Here is a 26,271-nt window from a genome sequence, read left to right as displayed (position 1 = left end):
CTTATAAGGTATCTATTCTATGACATAATATTTTGGTCTCAGCTTAAATCAACTCTCTTTTTCAAGATTATATAGAACTTAGTTGTAATTACTTTTATTAGAAAAGGCTGGAAAAATGTTGACATGCATGCATATATATCATTGTCAAGAAGAGACAAAATAGAAAAGAAATTGTGACAACTTGCTGAATGACCAATTTTAATTATTAATGTTATATATGTCACTTCATTTTCCTAAGAAAATAGCATGTCCCTCAACTTATTATAACTTAGCAAAATGTCTTTACCTTTTTCATTTTTTTTTTGTAAGGCAATTATATCAAAAATGGGGTCACCAGTAGTACAATATTTTCCCTTTGAACATTAATAATTCATAAAAGATCACAACAAGAAAAGTTGAATAGTTTTAAATTTATGTGTAAAGAAAATTGAATGACTGTCTATTAAATAAATTCTTTTTAACGATAAAAGGACCTTTTATAACAACAACATATTCAGTATCCCAATTGACCTGTCAAAATTTTCTCAAAGTTACACTGTAGTATGAGTTGGACAAGGTATTCATGGTTTTGGTTTTGGATTTTTCAGGCAAAATGAAAGCTGGGCTAAATTTTGTATTCTTATAAACCCTACAACTAATTAAAGCTTAGTCACCACTCTTGTTCAATTTATGTGACATCATCGAATTTCAGAAGTCAAACTACTTTTTTAGTTTTGCAACTAAATTCAGACATGAAATCTATTAATTTTTTAAAATTAAATTTTTCATAGTTAAAAACTACGTGAAAAGTACTTTAAGTCATTAAAATGACAATTTAAAATAGTTAAAAGACATAAAAAATACGATGAAAGAAAAACTAATTTAAAATACGAAATCTGAAAAAGTGTCACATAAATAGGATGGAGAAAGTAGATTTAAGTTATAATATACTGTTGGTGTAAATGTTTGTTTACATGATTAGTAAATTTTAACTTGTGACTGATTGGGTATTATTTTTATCTTGAATTTTCTCTCTTAATCACATATTTTAGGTTCGAATCTTGAAAATCATTGTAAGGTGCGTTTATTTTGTTGAAGGCCTTAGATGATATGGTTTTGAGTTCAAATTGTGAGAATATATTCGGACCTTTTTAATTATTCAAGGGCATATTTTGAAATTATTGCATAAGGTATAAACCAATTTGATAATTTTGTGGTAAATTTTTGTTTTCTTGTTTGTCTAAGTGCGTAGCAAATATGAAACGAAATTAACAATGTTGAGATTTTCATATATAGATCAAAAAATTAAACAAATGACGAATGCCTGAGATTTGTTTAGATCACAAATTTGAACGTTTAATTTTCCGACAAGATTGCTGCTCCAGCCCTAGCTGCCCTACGCGGATATGATCTTTCCTTACTGAACAGTTTTTTCAGATCATGTTATAATTAGAGTTGCGGAGATAGAATCGAGAACTGCAAAGAGGTTCTAACTACTGCAACCGCCTACCAAAGCGACGAGTAGAAGAGTTATGACCCAATAACTCTATGCCTACGGTTCCTTGTTAGGGGCTCATATAACATCAGGCCTCTCTTTCTGATAGAGCATCAACAACATCAACGATTACAGTGTTAACGACGCATGTGTAAAAACTACTGGCGCTTCAAAAGACTTAGAATCTAAGGGCGCTACTGAAAGCCTTTCTACTCTAGGTTGGGAGTGGAGGCTATAAACAGTTGCCGCGGCTCGACCACACAATGTTATCAGCTAAACCAAACTACAAGTCAGTCTTAATTTCTCTAACAATATTTCATTCATTCTAATAGGGAGAGACATATAGACTTTCACTAGAGCCCCTTTGTCTCTCTTTTGAAATTCTAATTAAACATTTAGTTTCTACACAAGAGAAAGTGAAGCAACAATATGAAAAAACTGAAGATTCTGAAGAAGCTCTTTAGCATGACACGTGGCTCGATCCTCCACTCGGGCGAACAGCTCATCACTGAGTTGTTCGCCAATGTGGGCATCGACGAGCACCCCGCTAACGCTCCTGCAGCTATTAGCTAGTGCTCGTCCAATTTCAGCCGCGTCGTCCGGATGGCTAACCACCAAGGGACTTCCTCCCCTAAAAACTTGAAGATTGTTAATTTTGAATGAACCATTGGCTTCTACCACTTCTTTGAAATCTTGAATGCTTGGTGCATACACTGGAATATTGAACTTGTCCCTTTTATCACTAGTAATTAGGCCCTGTTATTCATACAAAAAACAAAGATTATTAGAGATGACAAATGAACAGGTCGATAAACAGGTTATGCAGTATAGTTCTATCCATTTAAATTTCATTTGGATCAAAATGAGTTAAATCATGATGATTCAAATAATGAATCAACACAGAATTCACCCAACATATTTCAGTTATCTCCTGAATTTACTTCGCTCTTTTGATAAAATAATATGAAACCTATTTTTTTTCCTTAAATAATTAGCTTGGCTTTTTTCAAATTACATCGTTCCAAATCTCTAAATTCCATTTTCTATGATTGTTTGGCCCAATAATTTGATTGATCATTTTCAAATCTGTGAGATAATTGACACATGTTATTGAATACTGTCTTATTGATTCAAATTAAATTCATTTGATACTCAAATTAACAAACGAGTCATGACTCAATCATATAATGTTAGACGAATTAGACATGTTACTTAAAAATAAGTTAATTTTTTAATATTTTTTTTCCGTTTAATCATCTAGTATTTGAAACTGACTCCATATTCAAATCGAATAGTTCCACAATAAAAATAAAGGGGAGTACTCTCTATCAAAAAGAATTTTTTTCTTTAAATCGAGCTTTAAACTCGAGACTTGTTGTTGAAGAAATAGCAACATGATGTTTACCTCTTGGACAAGATCATCCCAAGCATCTTGAAAGTGTGTCCCAAAGAGAAGTCCAGCCCCACCTTGGTCAGTAGGATCCACAGAAGTCCTACCCAAACAAGCTAAAAACATAGAACCACCTCTCTTCATTTCTTTGGACCTACATCCCAAGAAATAAGCCAAATCTGTCTGAAATTGTTTTTTGTATGCATTTGCTGTGCTCTCATTTGCTCCATGTATGTATATTTTCCCTTTGTTGTACGCTGCTGATCTCTTGTCCAACACTATATCCGGCACCTACATCGATCCACACAAATCGTTAAACAAGTATTCGAGGCTAATTTGGACCAAATATAATTTAAGAAGATAAAATAAAAGTGAGAAATTAAAGTTTTTACCTGAGAGAGCCAATGCAAAGAAAAAGCAGAATAGAAAATGTCAATAGATCTGGCCGGAAAAAGACGCCGGTAAAAGGAACCAGGAACGCCGGCCGCGAAATACGACCGGTGGCTATTAGAAGCTAAGCACTCCTCCATACTTCCACAACCATTATTAGCCAAAGGCGGCAGCAATTGAAAAAGAGTGTTGAAATCGTTCGACGGGAGATCGGAGAAGAAAGCTGAAAACTCCGGCGGCTCTTGGCCGACGGCTTCGTAACGCTTGCTCATATGTTTGACGATTACGTCGATAATGAAAATCGTGTTGCTACCGCAGGAACAGCCTAAATCGGCGATTACGAATGGAATCTCCGGCGAATTTAGCTGAACTCCGTCAAGGGTATCTTTCAATAGGTGCAGCATTGATCGTGCATGTTGCGCCTGAATAATATGACAATAACACAGGGTTCAATTTATATTAAGGAAAAATAAAAGGACTTATTTTTGCAAATATGTGGAACTAGAGTTCTACCTACGGATTCAACAGAATTTAGTAGTTTTAAGCTGAAATTCTGTATTTGTATTAAAATTTTACTCAATATGTAAGCTTCTTTCTCTAGAATTCACAACTCATACACTCAAAAGTGTAGCTTTCTTACCAACTTTCGAACATCACTTGAAAAACGAAAGATTTTAGAGTTATTAAAACTTCAATATCAAGACTAACAAACGAAAGCTTTGAAGTCATATGAGATGGAAGTCTCGAGTATATGATTTTCTAAGAATGAAATAGCTACCAACTATAGAGCTTTGATCAAATACCATGTGTCAATGCCAGTTTTGAAACATTATTCATTGAGATTTGGAACCCTAATAGTATAGTGTAGTGTTTGATTTGGATATAACACGAAAAATGACTAGTGGTGACTATGAAAGTCTCTAACACAATATGTGTATATGGATTCGAATCTCATTATCCCTTTTTTCGTTAGAAAATGAAACTACTATTGAAAAAGATCTCGTTATTGCATAACTCGAAAGTGCAAATTATAAGTTTTACAATCACTCAAACTTCAAAATAGCCATCTAAATTAGTGAAAAAATAGTTTTACAAAATTAATTAGGAAAAAATACTTGTAAGTGATCATAATTAAAGACCAAAAACAAAAATGGACCTGAGCTTGAGAGTTATTGACATAGCTAGCTTCTCCTTTGCCTCCCTTCATACTAAGCATTCTTTCAAGCTTCAAGTTTGAAACAACAACATTATTGTCTTTATTGTCTCCTAAAGGTGCCATATTGTCTCTAATGTTTTGCTAGTGGACAAAGAGAAGTATGGAATGTGTTAAGAATAAAATTGAAAAGAGATTGAGTGGGTATATATAGAGGTTGATGAGGTGTTGGGGTTGTGTTGTAACTAGTTAGGATACATAATAATTCAAGATTATGCCCTTTTGTGCAATATTTTGAAACATAAAGGTTAAAGTATAGACAAAATAAAATAAAAGGTGGTCAATTGAATTTGGTATTGGGGTGAGGTGGGGTGGGTAGAGTGGTGACGTGGGTGTGTGGTGGTTAAAAGAGCAAGAGAATTTAGTATCTTTGTTCTCTTTAATATTGACAAATTCTGATTTTGGTAGTATTTTTTTATTTATTTATGTATATTTAAACTTTATGAATTGTTTTTGCTTCAGGGTCTATTAAAAATAATTTATCTATCTCCAAAATAAGAATAACATCTGCGTACACTCTATTCTATTCAGACTTCACTCGATAGTATTACATCAGGTAATTATTGTTGTTGTTATCTTTAACCTTTAATTAATTAATATGTGCACTTTTGGTGCCTTTGATTGTGAGTAGGGCTGTACAGGGCAAACCGATAAACCGCACCAAACCGATAAACCGAACCAAACCGGAAAAAAAACTCGACTAGTGGTTTGGTTTGACTTGGTTTGGTGTTTGGAAAAAAAACCCGACCATTATAGGGTTGGTTTTGTTTTAACTAAAAAAAGTCAAACCGAACCCAAACCGACCCGATTATAGATATACTACTTTTAAATTATGTTATACATAAGAATATTTATTAAAATATAATTTATAAATATTTTTTAAAATTTTTTCATAATTTTTATTTTCTTTCTTACATTTAGATTTGGAGTTGAGAAGCCCATCTAAATAATATACAAAAAAAAACCATCTTATAAAGTTATATTATAAAGTTAAAACTTCAAACAGTGTTCTGCCTCCATCTTATACGTTGATATTTTGTACTAGAACTCTTTTTAAGAAGCACTACTCTGTGTTTTTTATTAGATACTATGAAAAACCCGAGTAACCCGAAAAAACCCGAAAAACCCAAAAAAACCCGAAAAAAATTAATATCGAAAAACCCGACTTTATTGGTTTGGTTTGATTTATAGATTTAATAACCCGACACAAATGGTTTGGTTTGGTTTGTAAAAAATCCGAACCAACCCGATCTATGTACACCCCTAACTGTGAGTCTTCCCAAATTTAATAAATTATTACGAACTAAACCATACAATTATTGATATATTATATTAAAGTTATATTATTATTTCATATTTAACGGTAATATAATTTAAAATTAATGTAATCATTACAAATTTTCTACCTAAAGGGACCAAAAATTGTCAATTCAATGTTAAATGTGCCTGGCAAAATGTCTAAAATCAAAATTCATTAATAATTGAGGAAACAAAAATAAAATTTTCTTAAAAATGGAAAATAATTTGCAGAAAAGGTCACATGGAAACTGTTATAACAAAGTAGGTCCAAGATTCACGCCGGATTTGCATCTCTATCACGCTATAATCTTGTTAATTGATCGAGTTAAAAATTTAAGTTTTAAATTTTCATTCTAGCCTTATTTATCGTCATACAAACGTCTAATACTTGTTTTACACTATAAATTTTGTTAATTTTTTCGATCGTTTTCAACTAATCTATTTGAGAAATCATCCACAGCTCATTTTCATCGAATCTTATTCATAATGTTATCGTTTATTTCAATGTCAGTGATTAGGTGCTCAATAAAGATAAGTATACAAACCGCACTCAATACTAATTTACATTTATTTATTATCATACAAACGTATAAGACTTGTTTTACACTATAAATTTTGTTGTTGTTTTTTCTTAAATTTCGTGATAAGCCAAATATTGCCAAGTAAATTGGGAAGAACGGAGTTTAAGATTTTGTTTTACAATGTAAATATCATTCTGATAGCAATAATTGTGTTTTCCGTTAAAAGTAAAACGATGTTTTCTCTACGCAGGTAGAACCCACTCGTATTACCAAGAACTTCCAAGTAAGATATGTAATACGTCCATAAGGACGACGTCTCACTAAATGCTCAACAAAGGGCCCGCCACATCATACCCTTTTTGATCTAATTAGATAGGGCTTTAGATGAGGCCCTTACTTAAAAGCGCGTCAGCCCCAACTAATCTACCATCTTCATAGACGTTATATGTTAATTTAAACTCCGAGCATCAATGATTATCTTTACATTGGCCTATTCCTTTAATTAATGTCAAGAATTTTCCTAATTGAAATGTACAAGAATAATCATCGGATAATTAAGTCACAACAGCAAACCCACTAATCACTTTTTATATCCTTAATTATATTAGTTATCACATTATCATAATATAATATGCTAAAAACTATTACCAATTCCGATATTTTCATTAAATAACAAACTTAAAATAGTCAAAATTAAACAAGAATAATATGTTTTCATTAAAAAAATCTCAGTACCATAGAAATCGGGAATAAAATCTCAAGATTATCTTTAATAAGAATAAAAAATTATCCAAAAATCTCAAAATGGAAGTGTAGTGGCTAGCTAGTCTATACGTGCATGGCAATAATTAAGGATTAATTAAATTAATCACTTAAAATATTGTGAGTACATGAGTGCAAGTAATTAATACACTTAATTAGCTCCACGATCTCGTTAATCCCTGTATAATAAGTAACCGTTTATGGTCAACACTTAACAGTATGATTATAGAAAAAGAAACAAAAAAATAATAGGGATACTATCACTTTTTGTCCCTAAGATATTGGTAAATTCTAATTTTCGTCCATATGATATATGGCTAGCATATATATAATTTAAGCTTCAATTATTTAAAATATATGATTTTAATCTTTTTTTATAGAAAATATGTTATATTTGGATAATCTTTGATTAAAATTATATTTTCGCCGAATGTGGAATAACACATGAACATTTATTTGGTGAATACCTAATAATAATAATGATAAATTTGTGAAGAGCTTCTCATGCAACTACCTAAGTGCAAAGCATATATACACAAAAATGACCAAAGGCATACTAATAAAAAATAAATCTAAAATTGTTAGCAAAGAATATTTAGAACATGCGTTTGTTGTTAGTTGTGTATGTTTATTGTTGCTTTTGAATTGGGTAAATCATTGACTACTAATGCTAGTAATTTATAATTAATAATATAATATTATTTCTAACTAACTATATATATATATATATATATATATATATATATATATATATATGTATGAGGACAATAACTAATGATTCCTAAAAATACGACAAGTTATTATATTTGTATACTAAACTATGATTTGGTAGTACTTCAAATGAGATTCAACTTAACCTTTTGTTTCTTAATTTATGTTTTCTTAAAATAATCATATCTAATAAGTATGTATCTTTTGTGGTAGGGGTTGATATAAAGCTATAGGTATAGGTTCATAGAATTTTGTAGAAAATCTATTAAATAAGTCTAAATAATTGATTTTTAACCTTGTACAACAATAACATATTTAGTATGATTTCATAAGTTACTATCGTAAAAATAATTTTTAGCAACAATAAATATACATATTAATAAAGAGTGTTAATATCTTTACCGGCATTAGTTAATTGTCATTAGATTCAATGTCTCTATAGACTTTAGAGACATTTACACAGAGCGTTAATTGGTAATTGCCTCTAAATATATATATTTAGTGGAAATTAAGTTATTTTCATTAATTAATTGCCGCTAAAGATCATTTTTGGTGTAGTGGGTGGACTCTGGAAATCATAAAGTGTACACAGAGATTAGCAGAGGGGTTCTTTTGAAAGCACTTCGTTGAAAAGTTACACTATACGTACAAGGTCAAAAATATTTTTATCTATCTATCTTATATTTTATAAATAGATGTTGAATCTGCATGACTTGTTCTTGTTCATTTTTTTATTTTTTGAATCCTCTTTGTGAAAATTCTGATTCCGATTTTGAGAGAAGTGTAACTAATTAGATTCAACTATGTTTTCATCAATAATTTTTTTTCTCTCTCTCTAAATTTAGCATAAGATCTCCCGAAATCAAGCTTAATTTGTTCTTATTAGGCTATTAGCACATGAATTAATAGGGACTATGCATAGACTTATGGAAGTTTAGTGAAAATGGAAACATTATGAAACTGTTCAAACGTGCTTGATTAATTTTTCTAGAACATATAAAAAAATTATATATTACAATAAGAGAAATTGAGTTTTAATAAAACTGGACGTGGCCATTTTTTTCTGTAAAAAGTAAAAGCATTTATTTCTTAAAAGGTCTAGGCTTTTACTTTATAATAACTGTCTATATTATTTTGATTTTTGGTGGGAGCATATATAGTATAGGCAATATAATTGATTACTGTACATGCATGTAAATGTTTTACTATTGGTCTACTTTAATTTGATTTTTGGTTGGAGCATATATATATATATATATATAGTATAGAAAATATTATTATATAATCTAAATTTTATACACCACTCGAATTTTGTGGTGGATGAATGTGATTCTTTATCTTTAATAACGGGTTACACTTCCTTTTTAAATAGGCAATAAGCAGTAAACCTAATACGGAATATGATAATTTAAAAAATAGAATAATAACTTGCTATAATTAATTAAATTGAATCAAAGCGTAAAAAATTATTTACAATATCAGTATCATAGAAATGCTAATTACCCATTAAAAAAAAGTAGTTTTCTTTTACCTTTAACCTTAAAGGTCCCCCAGCATTTGTCCTTTCCTTTGTAAAAGTAACAATAATACTCCTTATTACTCTACACAATAATTGGACATGCGTTTTTTACTTTTTACAGTTTTAATAATTAATTTGATGTTTTCTAGTTTGACTGTCTCATTATTTTTTACCATGTTTATCTGCTAATTAACAGTATTTCTTGAACCGAGGATCTATTGAAAACTATCACTCTATTTCCTAAATATGAATAAGATATGTGTACCAATTTATCCTTTCCAATATAATAATTGATTTGTTATTACATGTTAAAATTAAATTAAATATGCTAGTAATGTAAGAAATATTGGAACTATATATGCATATATATAACTTAAATTCTTAATTAATTTTCAAAAAAATGGGCACAAATCGAGCTTAAAGAAAGAAAGTATTAGGAAAGGCTTGAAAAATGTTAAAGACATATGCATGCAGATTTCATTGTCAAGAAGAGGTCAAAAGAATAAAAAAGAATCTGTGATAATAATTAACTGACAGAAAATAAAACCAATAAAAGTATTATTGATGTTGTTACTCACTTTATAAATAGAAAAAAAAATGACACGTTATACCTCCCAAATAAATCTTTTTAGCTTTCAATATTATTGTCCTCGGGACGGAGTCAAGTGAGAGGAAGGAGTTATTCGAATTTTCTTTAATAAAAAATTATATTATATTTAGTAAATATTGAATTTTTTTGATTTTTTTGTATATTCATTTCTCTCATATATTTTGTACTTTTCTTTTATTAAAAAATTTCTCTCATATATTTTGTACTTTTCTTTTATTAAAAATTCCAACTCCAATGAATTGTTTTGCAATTATTATAAATTATAATTAGAATACAGTGCCTGGTCACGAATCAAACATTATTCATAAATACGATAAGAAATGAGAACTCATCATTGTGCTAAAAGTTGTTTAGTTTCTGCGTCAATTTTACTGTTTTCAAAAAGGCTATGCAATTAGCAATAGGAAAATTACGCGAATAAGTAAATATATATAAGTTAATTAGTTAACATAGGTATAATTTAGTTAATTTATAATTTTTTACTAACATTTAGCATTAATTATGGTTCGAGTTTGTATAATTCGTACGTTTGTATAATTCAAAATTTGTATAACTTTTGTATAATGTAATTTTGTATAATATAATTTATATAACTGTTTAAAGTTCAGATGTTTGCGTTTGTATAAATTCGTTATTTTAAATTTATACAAAATAGTTCAATTATCCGCGAATTATACAAACTCGTGAATTATATAAATCCGTAAATTATACAAACGATACAACTTAAGCTATAGCTACAGTTCGTAAATATGCAAACTATACCTAAAGAATCTAATTAAATTTATTATATTGGTTATTTGCGAAATTTAATAAAATTAATATGATAAACATTGGTAATCCAGTTAATGGCAAAGCTACTCCTGTTCGAGAAAAGTCAATTGGCAATCTTTCATAGAAAAATTATACGATATTATTATAAATTATTGGTCAATTTTTCTTATACATAGATATTAAATGTTGAATTATGTGTATTATATATAAATAGATAGATAGACCCCATCAATGAAATTTTTTATTTTGCCACTAACTTTAACGTGCTTTTTCTGTCTGAACTAGAATAAATAATTTAAAAAAAACATATTCGTAGAAAATCATTAAATATAAATAATTTTTTTGATATATAAAGTATTGTTATATAGTCTTTTACTTTGATTTATAGGTCTTAAGTATAAATCATGATAGTGTTCCCACGCAACTTTTTATGTCTTAACTTTTTCAGCTAGCATATATTAATCATATTTGTATATTCACGTTTATGTTTTATTTTCTATTTTTTATTTTTATATCTTCACGTTTATACAGAACTATACAATCTTTCTTCTTCTTCTTCCTCTTATCCAAAACAAAAACTAAAGAAACATTTTGGCTTTCCATGGGTCACACCTTGTTCAAAATTCAATGTATATATGACACCTTAGAGTTTCACATATATAGTAATATAATAATTGCATTTTCAAGTTGAAGCAAAAAAAGCAATGCATGGCTTCAATATGAAGATACATGATATATATATAACAACAAATCAGTGTAATTTCATTATTGAGGTCTGGAGAGGATAAAATATATATATAGTCTTATCCCTAACTTTATAGATAGATAGGTTGTTTTCGATGGACCTTCAACAAATTTACTTTTTTATATATCCAGACTTGAAATCGACAATATAAATGAACTCACAACAATGAAAATATATATATGCATGGTCCAAGAAAAAGCACGTCTATAGTTTTTTACTTTCATGGCGTGTTGAAAACTTTTGAGGAGTACTTTACAGTAATAATGTAAAAACAAGTACTGCTTTATTATTACATTGGATAAAAGATAACTTCAAATAACTATGGATCAATTCAGAATTTCAAAAAGATAAATACATATAATAATTTGAAGATCAAGTGAATTTTCAAAAAACTCACACGAAAATTTTAAATAATAAATTAAAATTAAATCATATATTAATCAGAGATTTTATAATGAGATACGATCCAAGGATGCGTACAATAAGTAAAATTAGCTACCCAAAATAAGACAAGTAATTCCTAATTACAATGATTATTTACTTTATTACTAAAGAGGTAATTTGCTACCCAAAATATCTCGCGTTATACGGAGGAAAGACCGCACCCCGAGATATATATTAGTTACTCCCTCCGTTCCATTTTAGTTGTTATGTTGCGCTTTTCAAAAATTAATTTGACTAATTTTTAAAGTTAAATTATATTACTTTAAGTCAATATTATAAAGTAAAAAATTATATATTCGAAAAATTATATAAAAGATACTATAATTGATAATTTTTTTCATATCAATATGATTAAAAAGTATATTTTAAAATATTAGTCAAAGTTCATAGTTTGACTCTCAAAAAAGAAAATTATGACAATTAAAATGGAACGGAGTGAGTAAAGAAAAGTAGTTTAATTTAGTGACTTGGGGAAGATATTCATGATTTTGGTTTTGGATTTATCAGGCAAAATGAGAGAAAATTCTTGTAGTTTTATATCCACTACAAACAACTTATTAATTAAAGTCTCCACTCTCGTTCTAGAGATAGACTCTATTGGTCTATCATCTCATTGCACATGATGTTCACAAAAAACATTACTTATAAATGAAGAATTTAAAGACTTTTTGGACTTGTATATCAGCAGCCACTACTAGGAGAAATTGGGATCTTCATCAGAAATTTGTGAGTTCCTAAGCATCATAATAATTGTGGTGATGCATTAAGGCTGAGGGTTGTCTAGAATAAAGTGATCCAGAATCATGAGGTTTTAGATTTAAATTTTAGTCAAAAAAATATTTATTTATTTTGTCTCATTTGTCTCATTTTTTATGGATAGAATTACTTGATATTTTTACTAATAAAAAATAATAACTATCATGTGAAATTAATTGAAATGCGTGCAAACTATCACAAATATTACGGTTATAAAAGATGTTGTGGTGATGACTTCAATGCATGGACAAAACTTAACGCATATCCCCTTTTCTTTAATTTTTTTTTCATCTTCAAAATTCAATCGAAATATAATATATGGTATGAGAACAAGATTCCAATAAATGCGAAACCTTAGATTTTTCTGTTACCCAAAAAGGAGACTAATTTGATGTTCATAAAAGTCAAAAGCATAGACCCATGTGGGTAGGGATGTAGCTGGGTGGATAGCTCGTCGGGTTTGATAGGTGATAGTATCACACCCTTCTCAAATAAATTGTACATTGATACTCTCGAGTCATATAGCTCCATTCCGAAAGCAAGCGGGTCATTGAACATGTTATTCCCATTACCCTACCACAAATTTTGAGAAGATTTGAGAAAAATTGACTAGTTATTCATGGTACTTGTTCGATATTGACTTAACACACTCCTTAAAAAGCAAGAAATACAATGACAATTTTACCATCTCATGAATATAGTAAATTCAGTGCTTTGAAACGTTACTTAACCTGTAATTAATGGTTCTTATAATTACTTGATTGCTGTGCTTAAACCTTAAACTGAATTTTTCACATTTTTTAAACCTTTGATAAGGGCTGTTGGTAGGCTGATTAGCCTTTTCTTTGAAGTCTTAAGGCTTTGGAAATAGCAAAAGGAGCATCAATTTCTGGGAATTTTTATTCAATCTGCAAATTTAATAGCAGACATAATAGGCTCGTAGCTTCAAGAATAACATCATTTTTCAAACTTTAGCAGAAACAAAAAATAAACAAAAAAAAAGAAAAAAGAATGAAGCAGCTTAGTCAAAAAACTCTAGGACCAATCGGCGCACAGTTCGAAACTCAATGGACAATAAAGCCCGCCACTCTACCCTTCCACTTTTATACCAGGATTTTGTCACCGGCTGCCTTTCTCCGCTTAAATACCAAGGTTTTGCCTGGAATTCGAACACTGGCAGCACAGAGAAGATTGAATCTGCCCTTAAATCAACATGAGACATCACGAAATAGCCCTTTCGATTCATCATAAATCCATCTGCATAAAAAAATTGACGAAATTACTTATCAAGAAAATAAAAAGGTCAGCAGTCTCATCTGAAAAACTGGATTTCCAAGGCAACACCACACATTCAAGGTTTTTCCTATGCATTTAAATAATCACTTCCACAGAAAAGATAATAAAGAAAGTTACACTTGAACTACAAAATCATGTTCCAGCATTTTAAGGGGATCTCTTCTGCATCACCACTAATCAGGCATTAATATGATTTCGTACTGAATCACCACCGATTGAAATCTTGAAACAGAGTTAAATTCGCCCATGCCCCATTGAGACTAAACAACGTTCAGTCACTCATGTCAGATCAAAGTAAAGAAAAAAGGAGAATCATATATATCATGCACTATCCAATGAATTGTTCCATATCAACAAGAGATTTGCAAAGCAGAATTATTGCCATACTTGCATAGGTAGAGAGGCTGTAATCCACCATTAGGCTTTGTTTCTAGGCGAGATATCCTCTCTCTTTCTTCATTAAACTTGCTCGGAGGAAGTACTTCACATGGACCTTGTATCTGGCCAGCCATTACCGTGGTACTACAATTAGACAAATAAACCTGTAGAAGAAGAAGCAGTGATGTAAAGGAGTCTGCTAGCATGCAACTTTATCACCTACATGCTAAAGTAGACTAATAGCATGTATGATAGCATGCGGGTGGGTAAGCAAAGATGCAAATCATTCTGGAAAAGATCAGACTCCATCAACAAATTAACTGGAATCTCATGGAAGATCCCCTGCTACAATCTAATAGCTGCTTCAAATAGTGTAACATGAAATTTAGGGGGGGAAAAAATTTCCTTTCTAATAAGATGAATGACAAACACAAAAGTTATCTTCAAGGTGATATTATAACTTTCTAACAAACACAAATTGTAACATTACCCACAAGGAAGAATGAAATATCGTCTCAATTTCAATTTGTATGACCCTCACGTTTCGAAATGTTGTAAACCTCAATGATGCATTCTTGATACTTCAGGATTGTTGGGTTTTCCATCAATTTGATTGAATTTCATGGTTGAAATTTCTACTATTTTATCAAGGTAAATGCAAAATTCACTCAAAGGAGAGCAACCCTTTTTAAGAGCCAGAATATAGATACAGAAAGAGAAAACAACCATTACAAATACACTCCACAATTTAAACGACAGAAAGAAACACCCTATATGACCCAAAAGCAAATTAAGTCCCAACATATTAACCTAAGCGCCTAGCTCATCTAGCCTTTCTTCTTTTGTGCCATAAAAATGAAGTTGCCCTTTTTCTTCTCTTTTAACTTAAAAGTAAAATCAATCGAAGCTACATGGGTACCCTACAGCATATGGTATTTACCTCATTGCTTTCCAAGCTACATGGGCGGCCTACAGCATGTGGCAAGTCCCTTGGAAAGTAACACCGATTGACAGTAACCCATTTCTTCCCTGCTTTAATATCCTCCCACATAGCCTGAAAAGAACGGGAAAAAGGTTTCCCACGTGAACATCAAGGACACATAGCAAAAGAATATATTTATGCTAGCAAGACTATCAAAGGCGTGAATTTGCAAGCAAAAACTATCACAAACATCTACTTTATTGCAAAGAGTAAACATTCTCCACCATTTCTCCTCTGAGAAAATAGTACTAAAAAGAATAGTTTCACAAGAATCATTGCTGGTCCAAAAATTTAATTTTAGGAAGAGAAGATCACAAATTGGGACAACCAATGACGTGCATATATACATAAGTACTATCTCTTTAAGATATGCATGTATAAATTTGCATCTGCTCAAGTGCACAGTGATAACTTGGAGCCAAGAACTGGAAAATTTGCACTCAAAAAATAAATGTGCACATATCAATGACTAATAGGCTGTTAAGCCAAACTTCTAAAATCAGCTTATTTTGAAAAGCTTTTCAAAAAAGTACTTTTAAGGGGGAAGCAGTTTGTATAAGGCACTTATTTTCTCCCAAAAGCTTGGCTAAACACCTCCTTTTTTTTAAAATACGCACTTTTGGCCTCCCAAATAGGCTATAAGCTCCACAGAAGCTTCAAATGACACAGGTAAAATATCATTGGTGAACCTAGTCCATATACAATTCGGAGCAGTAATTAACTCCAATGAAAGTAGAGATAGTCAGATAGGAACAATATGAAAGGGTAGGGTGCACTAAGCTCTCAGATAGGAACAATATTAAAGGGTAGGGTAAACTAAGCTCCCACTATCTTGTGGGGATTTGGGGAAGGGCCGGACCAAATTAGGTCTATCCGCTAGAGTAGTGACTAGAAAAGCCTATGAACCAGACGACTTCTTTATGGCTATTGGTTAAAATCTAATGAAATCAAATTCTTACCAGAAGCTTTGAAGGAATCAATCTCTCATCCTCAGAACGGATAACGGCATATTCCTGTACATTGTATATGAACCCATTGTGGCGACAAGATTGGTAATAGTGCTTCTCATCTGCAACTTGAAGCACATCGCCAATCCAATCAACACCATGAAATAGATCTGATGTGGAACCAACACATTCAGCATCCCCATTTCTGGCAATAGGAGTTTCGACAGGATTTGTCCGTCCGACACCTTGATTTTCTCTTTTAGATTCATTGCTTGAACTATCAGCTAAACCTGCTCTAGCACTAGATTCCATAGCATCACTGATCATGGACAGACTTCCAGGAAACTGCTGGGAAGGTGTCTCTACACTATTCGCTAGCTGTGCATGGCCATTGGCCAGTATGTGATTAAGGGCTTGCGAGTGATCAAATGAGATGGAAACTATTACGGGCTTTGCTGGAGGCTGAGATTTCACATCAATCACATTCTCTTCGAAAGATATCATTGAGCGAGCAGGATAAAAACTGCTATCATTGGAAGACATTGTCAAATTATTTGAACAGATTCCCGAAGTCAAATTACTGGAACAGGATGCAGAAGAAACTATACTCTCTACATTTCCTTTACCAGACACATTATCAGTTCCTCCCATTCTTTGGTCATTTTCCATCTTTGGCGCAGATGGTAGTTGGTTAAGACTATTTGCCATGCCATTGGTAGTGGAATTCTGCAATGCGACATTTCCATTCCTTATTATCTTCGACTGAAGAACCTTCTCATCTGGACCAAAAGTTTTTCTATCTGGAGATGATTGAACTACTGTTGCAATTGTAGGCATTTTAGAGGAATTGATGTTCTGCATCACACGACCATATTTAGGGGGCAGCGGCTTGCCATTGGTTATTGACAAGCACTTTCCACAATGCCATTCCCCTCTAGGTACACTTTTTTGACTAGTTGTTTGTAGACATTTTAAGTGGTAGCCTTTTTCACAAGCATCACACACAAGTACATTGTCAACCTCATTTATTGTTGACTTGCACATTTGGCAAGTCAAAGCCTTATTCATGTAATCACGGGATGGCAGAGTCCATGCAGGCCGCTCAGGAAGCAGAGACTGTAAGATTTTGTGAACAATCTTGCCAATTTCAGAATGAGTACTGCTCGGAGTAGGAGCCTGAATAAAGCTCATGCCTTGTAAATGAGGGTATGTGCTTGGCGAGTTTCCAGATGTGCTCTGAGTAATAAATGGCCTAGATGTTATTACTTTTGGTGCCATTGTTGACCTGACATCAGCACCTCCCTCAACTTCAATAGTTGCATGTGGTGTCACCTTGTAATCTGCCCCAAGTCGAGCTGCTGAAACTGATGCAGGTAGCACCGACCAAGTTGGAGTTCTGACAGTTGAGTGATTGCCAATAGTTGCTACAAATCAATAAGCTTCCGATGGTTTAGAATGAAAAACGAATAAGAGAAAAATTTTAAGAGAAAACATTCACAAAAAACAACTCTAGCAAAGCCAACTTCCTTGATGGATGACCAGCAAACTAGATCCATCTATGTATTGTTGAAAAGAAAAAGAGAACAGCTAGATGAATTAGAGTAGAATGAAAGATCACCAAAGCTACTTGTAAAATGGCACTCAATCGATAACTCCAAACCTAGTCTTTCTTACTTGTTTGAAGCAAGAAGATGTCCGGGGCTAAGTGAAGTAACTGTACAAACTAGACAAGCTATCCTCCATACCTAACCTGAATGTCATTTAGATAAGTTCCCCTATTTTTTCTGGCAAGTTGGTAAAGTTCCTCATTGCGGGAATCACTTAACAAACAAAGATCCTGGATAGTTTAGAGGAACATAAAGTTGTTACCTTGAACTTGCAATGCATGGGAAGATCCACTTTGCCGTCCATCCATTTGGAAATGCGGTCTTCCAACTCTGGGAGGTGCTACTGAAGAAGAATCCCTTACAAGATTACCAGAGACCACTCCACCGGTGATTAAAGGCCTGACCTCACTGGTGGGAAGTTGATAAGGCAAAGATGCAGAACTTACTGGAGTCCCACATGTCATAGGTGAAGCAGGTTGTAAGCCGCCTGATGAATTTACTGCATGACTTGGTTGAGGAAACATTTTAATATGTGATGTATTATGGCTTTCAGTTGCTGTACCCATTGCAGTTTGAGACCGTTGATATGAGCAGCTGGCAGAGGGTAGAGAAAATTCCTGCTTCTTTTCCATCTAAAAGCAGAAAGAAAAGAGATAAAAATGGGAACTGTCATAGAAGATGCAACTCAACAGGCTGACTTTACTACAATTGGTTATATTGAGAAACAGTGGACTTGCTTCTCATCAAATCCATGAACTCCTAGCCAGCTAAACTTTACATACATAGAGCAACAAATTACCAAAAATTTTGAATTTTGTGATCTGCATGCACTTGATCTATCAATTATCCTTCAACTCAAATGTTAAAGACCTCCCAAGCTTCTAATTAATCTTTTTTTTACAACCAAAAATGAGCAATAGTTACCCTAAATGGCAATTCTACACTAATAGTTGCAAAGAAGATTCCAAGTTCCAAAGCAACCAATGTCCTAATCCCAAAACATTTCGGCAGCCAAATTATCTCAGCACCCCTCTAAAAGAAGTTCAAATTAACAAACTATAAAATGAAATCCGAAACAAGATAGACTAAATAATCTACTAATTCAACACAAGAAGCAATCATCTACACATATACTTCCTACATTAAATTCCTTTAAACTCTCTCCCATTAGACAACCACCCTCACACAAACAGTGTATACCAAACTAAGAATAAAGTTTTCCATACCTTTCTTTTGGCGGCCAGTAGCTTCTCAGTAATAGACATTTTAGGAGGCTGCCAATACCCTATACTCACTTCCGTTAGCTTATTAATCCCAAGATCTTCAATAACACCTCCAAAACCATCTCCTGGAAACACATCCTTCGGCGCAAACTTCAAACATACCTCAGCTAATCTCTCCCTAGCCTCCTCAACCATCTCTTTCTCTACAGAAGTCGGACATCTACCTCCCCTCATCTTCCCTATAGCAGATAATACAAGCACCATCTCAGCAACTTCCTTCACATTCCCATCCACCACCTCCCTCGTCTTCTTCAAAACCCTCCTATCATCCTCCGCTACCCGCCTCTTCTTTCCCAATCCTTCCAGTACCCGATCTGATTCAATCTCAGCCATCGAAATCCACTGCGAGAAAGAGACAAGTAAGAAGCCATTGGAGAGGAAAGAGGGGAAACCCTAGAGAGAGAAAAATTTGAAAAATTAATAATGTAAAAAATTATACCTTATTGGCGGGTAATTGATTCCCTGTTAGCGGAATTATTCGGCGATTAAGTATCAATAAATCGGAGCAAGTTTTTTTAGAGAGAGAAACATATAGTTATAGAGAGAGCGAAGGCAAAGGAGAAGCCGGTTTTTTGTACTACTTATTAGTTATTACTAATGACGAACCGGTTCGTTAATACGCCCTAATCTTCGGTCTATTCTTTCCTACTTTTTACAACTACGCCCTTTTTTTTCTCTTAATAATATTCCCTCTGTCCAATTTTAAGTGGCAACTTTTTCTTTTTAAATCCGTTCCAAAAAAAAGTTACATTACTAGAATTAAAAATGATTTAATTTAAAAATTCCACTTTTAATTTTAACGAAATGATTTACAGTCACACAAATATCAAAGGCTTGTTTTATACCATAAGTTTTTAAAACGTCGTGTCAAGTCAAACGGTGCCACATAAAATGAAATGGAGGGAGTAAAAATTATACATATATACAAAGGTAAAAATCATCAAAATTGTGTTTATGGTAGGGTAGAAGGTTAGTAGGTAGTGTAGTGTTGTCTTATTTAGGGTAGTTGATGTTTGTCATTGCACTAGTTGTATTACCATAGTTCTTATTTGATATACATCATTATTTATTATTGTTTTCAATAATATATACTAATATGTTGTTTATTATGTTTCGATTAGTATAATTTTATCCTTTGTATTTGGGATTTCGTCATTTGAGCTGAGGAGGGCCTTTCGTAAACAAGTTCGCTACCTCCACAATCATACACTCTAGACCACACTTATTGGTTCGTCCAACTTGTAATATTCATGTTATTAAAGTCACCAGAAAACATCCACATATTGTTTTTGAATATTCATGTTATTAAAGTCAAAAACTACCATACAAGCATGTATATGTTCCATGGTATAAAGAGAATTTGTATAAATAGACAAGAGAGAAGGATTTACAATAGCTATATGAGCAACATGCATATAGCACTTGCAACAAGAAAGAAAAAAAATACATTCTACACCTAGTATACATATTTGTCGATCAATGTGCAACTACATTTCAGTGAAAGGTCTGGTACAGTGGAAATGAGGGACTCACAACCTATATTGTTCGAACTCTTCAAACATACTGCCGGGTGTGTGTCGGAGCTTTTGGAGGGTTCAACACGGGTGTAGCGGCATTTTAGAGGGTCCAAGCAACATAGCTCACAACCATATGATGTAGGAACTAACTTAATTGTTTGACAGATGCAACATCACTGGAAATCTTAATCCACGAGTCACTGCACAGGATATTAGCATTTTGAAGGATGTAGCCGTGAAATGTGGGCAGCAGATATCCTCTACTGAGTTTTAAATTTATGTATGGCACGATCACGGTCCTCAGTGCAGTTGACATCAGTACCTGCAAGAGTTTTTAGGGTTCGGGTCAGTTTTATCATCAGCTAGAGAAAGGAACTGTGTTTTGTTGTCAGAATAAAAATGGTAAAACAATCTCTAAATGATATTTATCATGCTAATGCTGATACAATTAGAAAGCCTATGCAGCTAATCGTTCATTTGAAGCCTAGCAGCTCTTTGAGGTAAACAAATGAATATATAAAAAGCATAATAAAGAGGTCCAATTGATGCAATGTCTTAAGCAGCACATATAGTACTACTTGTGATGTTTGAGGTCAATATATGTCAAGAATACATATAAAAAGACAAGGCGTTACAGCAATAAGCAAGCAAGATAGTGGTAACATCAATGATACACTGCCGATGAGCGTAAATGACAATTTGTTAAATGTTTTTCTATCTCAGTACTATGAGACTAAAACGCTTTCAAATGAATCATGACTCAAAAAAAGTACCGGCAACTCTCTGAAATGAAGAGTTTAAGTGCATCAGGGTTGCATTGTTAGTTGAAAACATAATGAACTGGAAAATAGAACACAGTGAACTGAAGATATACCCGGACTAGATTCACATGCAAATTGCCAATTTTACTCCATTTCAAAGAAAGAGACAATTCATCTAATCCAATACTTCCTCCAAGATTATTGTTGGAAATCCATGGATAAGCTGAACCACTGACTGCCTGCAATCAAGAGGGTGAAAACTCATGTGTAAGGCTTTGACAGAACCATGATTCAAGTGATTTTAAATTCCTTCACAAAACATTTTAAATACTGTTGAAAACAAATGTTTTCAGCATCTCCAAGAATGGATGAAATACTAATCCAATTCTTTATAGGTAGCAACGCAAACTTTTTACTTTTTGCCTCTTACAGCTGTCCCATGACAAGTTTTCTTCTGTTGAATATGCCTTGTTCCACTAATAATTAAGATACAAAACGGGATGAAAACTAGGTTTCAGATATGTATTGCGCGTTCTCATACAAGCCAATACAAAATATCAAACGCTGGATAATTTTCATGCCAAGGGTTTCAAAGGACAAAGATAGATCCTAATGAATTTAATTGATAAAGAGTTGAGACACAATAAATGGGAATATAACTTTGATATAAACACGTCCCTGTGACAAATATAAAGCTAAGAAGTTTGCATTTCTTAATTAACCTCAGTTTACTTTCAATTTCAACTGAAAAGTCTCTTCGTCCACTTAAAAGAGGTTTCATCAGAGTGATATCCACTTCCAGAAAGAGTGATAATGAATGGCAAAACGCTAATAACTGCAAGGAAATGGGTAATAATAGGCTAGATTTGATCCTTTTACGAAGCTTACCGTTGAAAAGCATGCAACTGGTGTCACTTCACCTGAATTCAAAACATTAATAATGATATCTGCGTGAACCGTCAGATCAATCTGATGTTCTTTAATTTTCATATGAGGTGGAGAAAAAAGGGAAATATTCAAATTCATGTCATCATTTGGATATCGCCTGTAAAGTTGTGGGATAATGAACCTCCATCCAGCTGTGTTTAACAAGGATTGTTCGGGGACTTTGTCAACAATCCAGCGCATTTTATTGGCCTGAACAGATAGCATCTATTAGATACAAGTCGTGCCATATAATACACCAAAATGAAACTTGCACAAGTCAAATTTGAAGGGGCACTTAACATTGAGTACATCTGTTAACTAATTTTCATAGAAAATATTAGAACAAGGCATGTTAAATGATCAAATTCAGACATGGAAAAATGCATGTATTATTGTAATGGTCAATGGATAGCTGCTAGAAAAATAATCAACATTCTTCTAGTTATGCATTGATTCACTTGGAAAGAATAGCTGAAGGACTTACATCATAGTAAACAGATGATGCAGACACTAAAACTTTTTCATGCAAGGAAATAGTAACCATGCTTGCCGGATCCTTCAAAGGAATTGACGCTAGTAAGTGTTCTAGAGACGCAAATAAATGATGGTAAGGAGGTGCTGCGTGTACTTTCTTGGCACTAATTAACCCATTAATTGAAAGAACAAGAGACGAGTCTCGAAATTGTGGGTCACCAACAAAGGTGACATTTAAAGCAGCAATATTTCTTATTGGAATTTCCTTTGGTAGGGACTGCAATAAAGAATCAAGCTTCACAATTCCTTCTCTCAATTTCTTTGAAATAGCGTTTTCTACGGCAGAAGATAATCTACCTTCAAAAGCATCAATTAACCTGAAAGTAAAAGAGGGAAATCATAATGATGCTAGTAAAAGCCATCGAGGAAGCAAACTTACTGCACGGGATAAATGAAGAAACTTTACCTCTCGAAAGCATATTCACATGCCGCACGTGTATAACTCAGAAAATAATATTCTTTCGGGAAGGAATTTTCAGAGAGAGATATGAAGAGTCTCAAACAAGCAATGTTCTAATGCAACCTAATGCCTTACAAAATAAAAATTTTGATGTATCTTACTTTTTTTTTTAATCAGGGGAGTATCTTAGTAAGTTTTTGTCACATGCTTGCAAAAAGAACTGATGCAAATTCCAGTTACTGAGATTCAATAATATCTTTTTAATGCATTGCCCATGGCACATCAGACATCAAAATATCTACCATTTCTTTGGGTGGGTGGGTGTGTGTTGAGAGTGTGTGAGACTTGAGAAATAGTTCTTCAAATAGAAAAGATATTTGAAAATGGTACCCTTGATATAGCCAGGATGCTCCACCATCCAACTTTATAAATATATCTTTCACTGAACATCCACAGTCCAGGGGAGAGAGCATAAGAGATCCTTGGAGATTCGTCAGATTGAAAGAAATTCCAACGTCCATACCTTCCACCTTTAGGAAAAGAAACATTTATATATTTTCTATAGCATTCACAAGCATTGAATAATGAAGAAAGTAGACAACTATAAATGACAAACAAAAAGTGTGAACAAATATACCAGACTATCATATTTAACAACGATGATATAAAGGAAAACTAGACATCGCAACCTTGAAATTACAACAGGCGGGAAGTTAGTTCCCCCGCCTATGCGTATAGGATATTTTAAGAAATGGACATCATTAAAGCTTCACAAAAGACTCACATACGCAATACTAACAAGTCCAAATTAATGATTAGTCGTGTTGCTACACTTACGTTAAGGTTGGTGTTTCCGAGGAGTCTTTTTAGTTGAATAAAGATTTGTATGTTAGTAGAAATCATAGATAACCTTCAGTGTTAAAGAATCCTTAGTTTGTCTTAAAAAACAAATTATTGAGTACTTGAAAAAATTGATCCCAATGAAGTGAAATGGATATTGAGAATTCAAATAGTTAACTGCTCTACAGTCACAAAAGTTTGCACAGCAGGCACCATCTGTGGTTGTGCTCCTCATTTGCCTAATACAAACAAGATAGAATTGCTTCAAGTTTTGGCCTCTGTAGAAGTCTATTTTCTTGCAGCTCCAAAGTAATCAGATACTTATTTGTGCCACACACAAACACATAAAATATGTAAGATTTATTTTTGAGCTTGTACACCTCGACTAGTTCCACGGGTACCTGCTACCTCAGAGTTACCGGGAAACTTTGTCCACCAAGGCTTGTGCATATGGGAAAATATCACCTAAGTGTTTTTTGCACATAAAGTACTTAAGTTGAGCTCTTGTTTAGTTGACTAACTTCTAAAGTTACTGAACTTGTCAACCATTTACAATAGAAGCTCCCTAAATTTTCACAAAGAATCGATGTTCATATTTAGCTTCTTTTTTTTATACCCGTGGTGTCCGGGCTTAGCTTGCAAACATCTATCAAATACCTATCACCTACCACCAGCAATAGGTACCACAGTAACTATGTTCACTACTCTATACAGCAAGACTACTAGAACAAATAAGAAGAAATCATCTAATGTTTTGTCTCTGAGACCTCACAGTGCTCTACACACTTCATTGACCACTAAGCCATACCATTGGATGCGATGGATGTTCATATACGACCATAAAGACATCATTTTTCATCTATTTTGAGCTAATTATAGCAAGAATTTCACATCAAATTTCGAGATTTTACCTGAATGGAAGCTTCTCCATTATCTTCAATAGGAATAGGAAGCAACCAACTCGTATATGAATATTCCCAATTCATGGTCATATTCGCATAAGCACCAGAAACACTAATAACTATACCCGTATCACCAGCTTTAACAGTCGAAGAAATTACATGAATATTATTGATAGTAATATTCGAAAGAACCATATGAACTGTACCAATAATAGGAATATGCTTTGATTTCTTAATTTTAGGTAGGTCAAGCGGAACTAATGAAGTTTCCGCCATTTCTACTAGAAATTCCTTCACAAAATCAAGACCCTTATTTGATATATCCAATGATATGTACCCTTCTTCATTGGATTCAACATGGATACTTGAAAAGATGAGTAAAGATAGAAAAATGGAGAAGAAAATTGAGCCTGCCATGGAAATTCTTGAAGGGCAGACTCAGTAGATTGAGAATTTTTTTGGATTTTATTGATGATTTTGAGATGGGTGAAGTTCAAGATTAGATAGTGAGCTTTGATTTGAAGAAATGTTTTGGCATGTCAAAGAAGAGATTATTACATTTGGGTTTTGAATATTGAAAGCAACAGAAATGGTTGACACTTACAATAATTCTGTTTATTTAACTGTGCGGCTTAGTTTAGTAGTCCATCAAGTGATTGAGAATGTGATGTTTTATTAGATTTAACATTTTAATGATGAAAGATCGATATGTATTTGTGAAATTAGTACGGAAAAAGCTAGCTCAAATACACGATTAAAGAAAATTATGAGTGATATTTTTATTTTTTTCGTAGAATTTTGCAAGATTTGTCTTGGCATATTGCTAATAAGTGTAATATATTCTTTAGTGGATAAGTCACGTAATAACTTGTAAAAGATTATAGCCAGATTTAGAATTGGTGGTTAGAAATATAACCAAACATTTGAACCTATTCTTCATTGGCTCTTTTTGGAAACTTTTACGTGTGAATTTCACATATACAGGAAGTTGTGAACTTCCATGATACTGCTACTGGATTTTTACTTTAAAAACTGGTGAAATTTGAACTGTGAAATTATCTTCTTTTTCTCATTTCTCACTCGATATTCAGAGTATAAAAAATAAAATTGTACTATGTATTATTATAGGTCAAGTTGCAGAGAAGTTCAACTCGCTTTAGCCATAAAGGTCCAATTAAGCTCCTCAGCAGTTCTTTAAGAAATGTTTGTTTTCGACTTCATAACCGTAAGTTAAGGTTAATCATGTGTTTCATACTTTCTCCCAATTTTAGGACAGTAATCGACAAAATTCT

The 26,271-nt window shown here is 32.7% G+C and overlaps 3 protein-coding genes across 3 annotated transcripts; all 3 read right to left on the bottom strand.

The window, feature by feature from the left end:
* Window positions 1-1,247: 1,247 nt before the first annotated feature.
* Window positions 1,248-4,598, bottom strand: LOC129893445 (indole-3-acetate O-methyltransferase 1). Its single transcript, XM_055968979.1, has 4 exons — window positions 4,411-4,598; window positions 3,257-3,676; window positions 2,880-3,155; window positions 1,248-2,230 (listed from the first exon to the last, which is right to left on the bottom strand). The coding sequence occupies exons 1-4, from the start codon at window positions 4,531-4,533 to the stop codon at window positions 1,877-1,879; spliced, it is 1,173 nt and encodes a 390-aa protein (XP_055824954.1). The 5' UTR covers window positions 4,534-4,598; the 3' UTR covers window positions 1,248-1,876.
* An 8,884-nt stretch (window positions 4,599-13,482) lies between these two features.
* Window positions 13,483-19,673, bottom strand: LOC129892187 (uncharacterized). The gene is made up of 7 exons (XM_055967745.1): window positions 19,538-19,673; window positions 19,042-19,440; window positions 18,078-18,447; window positions 16,221-17,632; window positions 15,220-15,333; window positions 14,289-14,443; window positions 13,483-13,862 (listed from the first exon to the last, which is right to left on the bottom strand). The coding sequence occupies exons 2-7, from the start codon at window positions 19,429-19,431 to the stop codon at window positions 13,814-13,816; spliced, it is 2,490 nt and encodes an 829-aa protein (XP_055823720.1). The 5' UTR covers window positions 19,432-19,440; window positions 19,538-19,673; the 3' UTR covers window positions 13,483-13,813.
* A 770-nt stretch (window positions 19,674-20,443) lies between these two features.
* Window positions 20,444-25,639, bottom strand: LOC129892137 (putative BPI/LBP family protein At1g04970). The gene is made up of 6 exons (XM_055967689.1): window positions 24,989-25,639; window positions 23,628-23,767; window positions 22,788-23,154; window positions 22,265-22,513; window positions 21,490-21,615; window positions 20,444-20,937 (listed from the first exon to the last, which is right to left on the bottom strand). Exons 1-6 carry the CDS (start codon window positions 25,394-25,396, stop codon window positions 20,761-20,763), a joined length of 1,467 nt encoding a protein of 488 aa, XP_055823664.1. The 5' UTR covers window positions 25,397-25,639; the 3' UTR covers window positions 20,444-20,760.
* Between the last annotated feature and the right edge of the window lie 632 nt (window positions 25,640-26,271).

The sequence above is a fragment of the Solanum dulcamara genome, chromosome 6, assembly GCF_947179165.1.
Source record: "Solanum dulcamara chromosome 6, daSolDulc1.2, whole genome shotgun sequence".
Lineage (NCBI taxonomy): Eukaryota > Viridiplantae > Streptophyta > Magnoliopsida > Solanales > Solanaceae > Solanum > Solanum dulcamara.
Note: the sequence above shows the minus strand (reverse complement) of the source record. Positions and strands in the feature narration are given on the sequence as shown.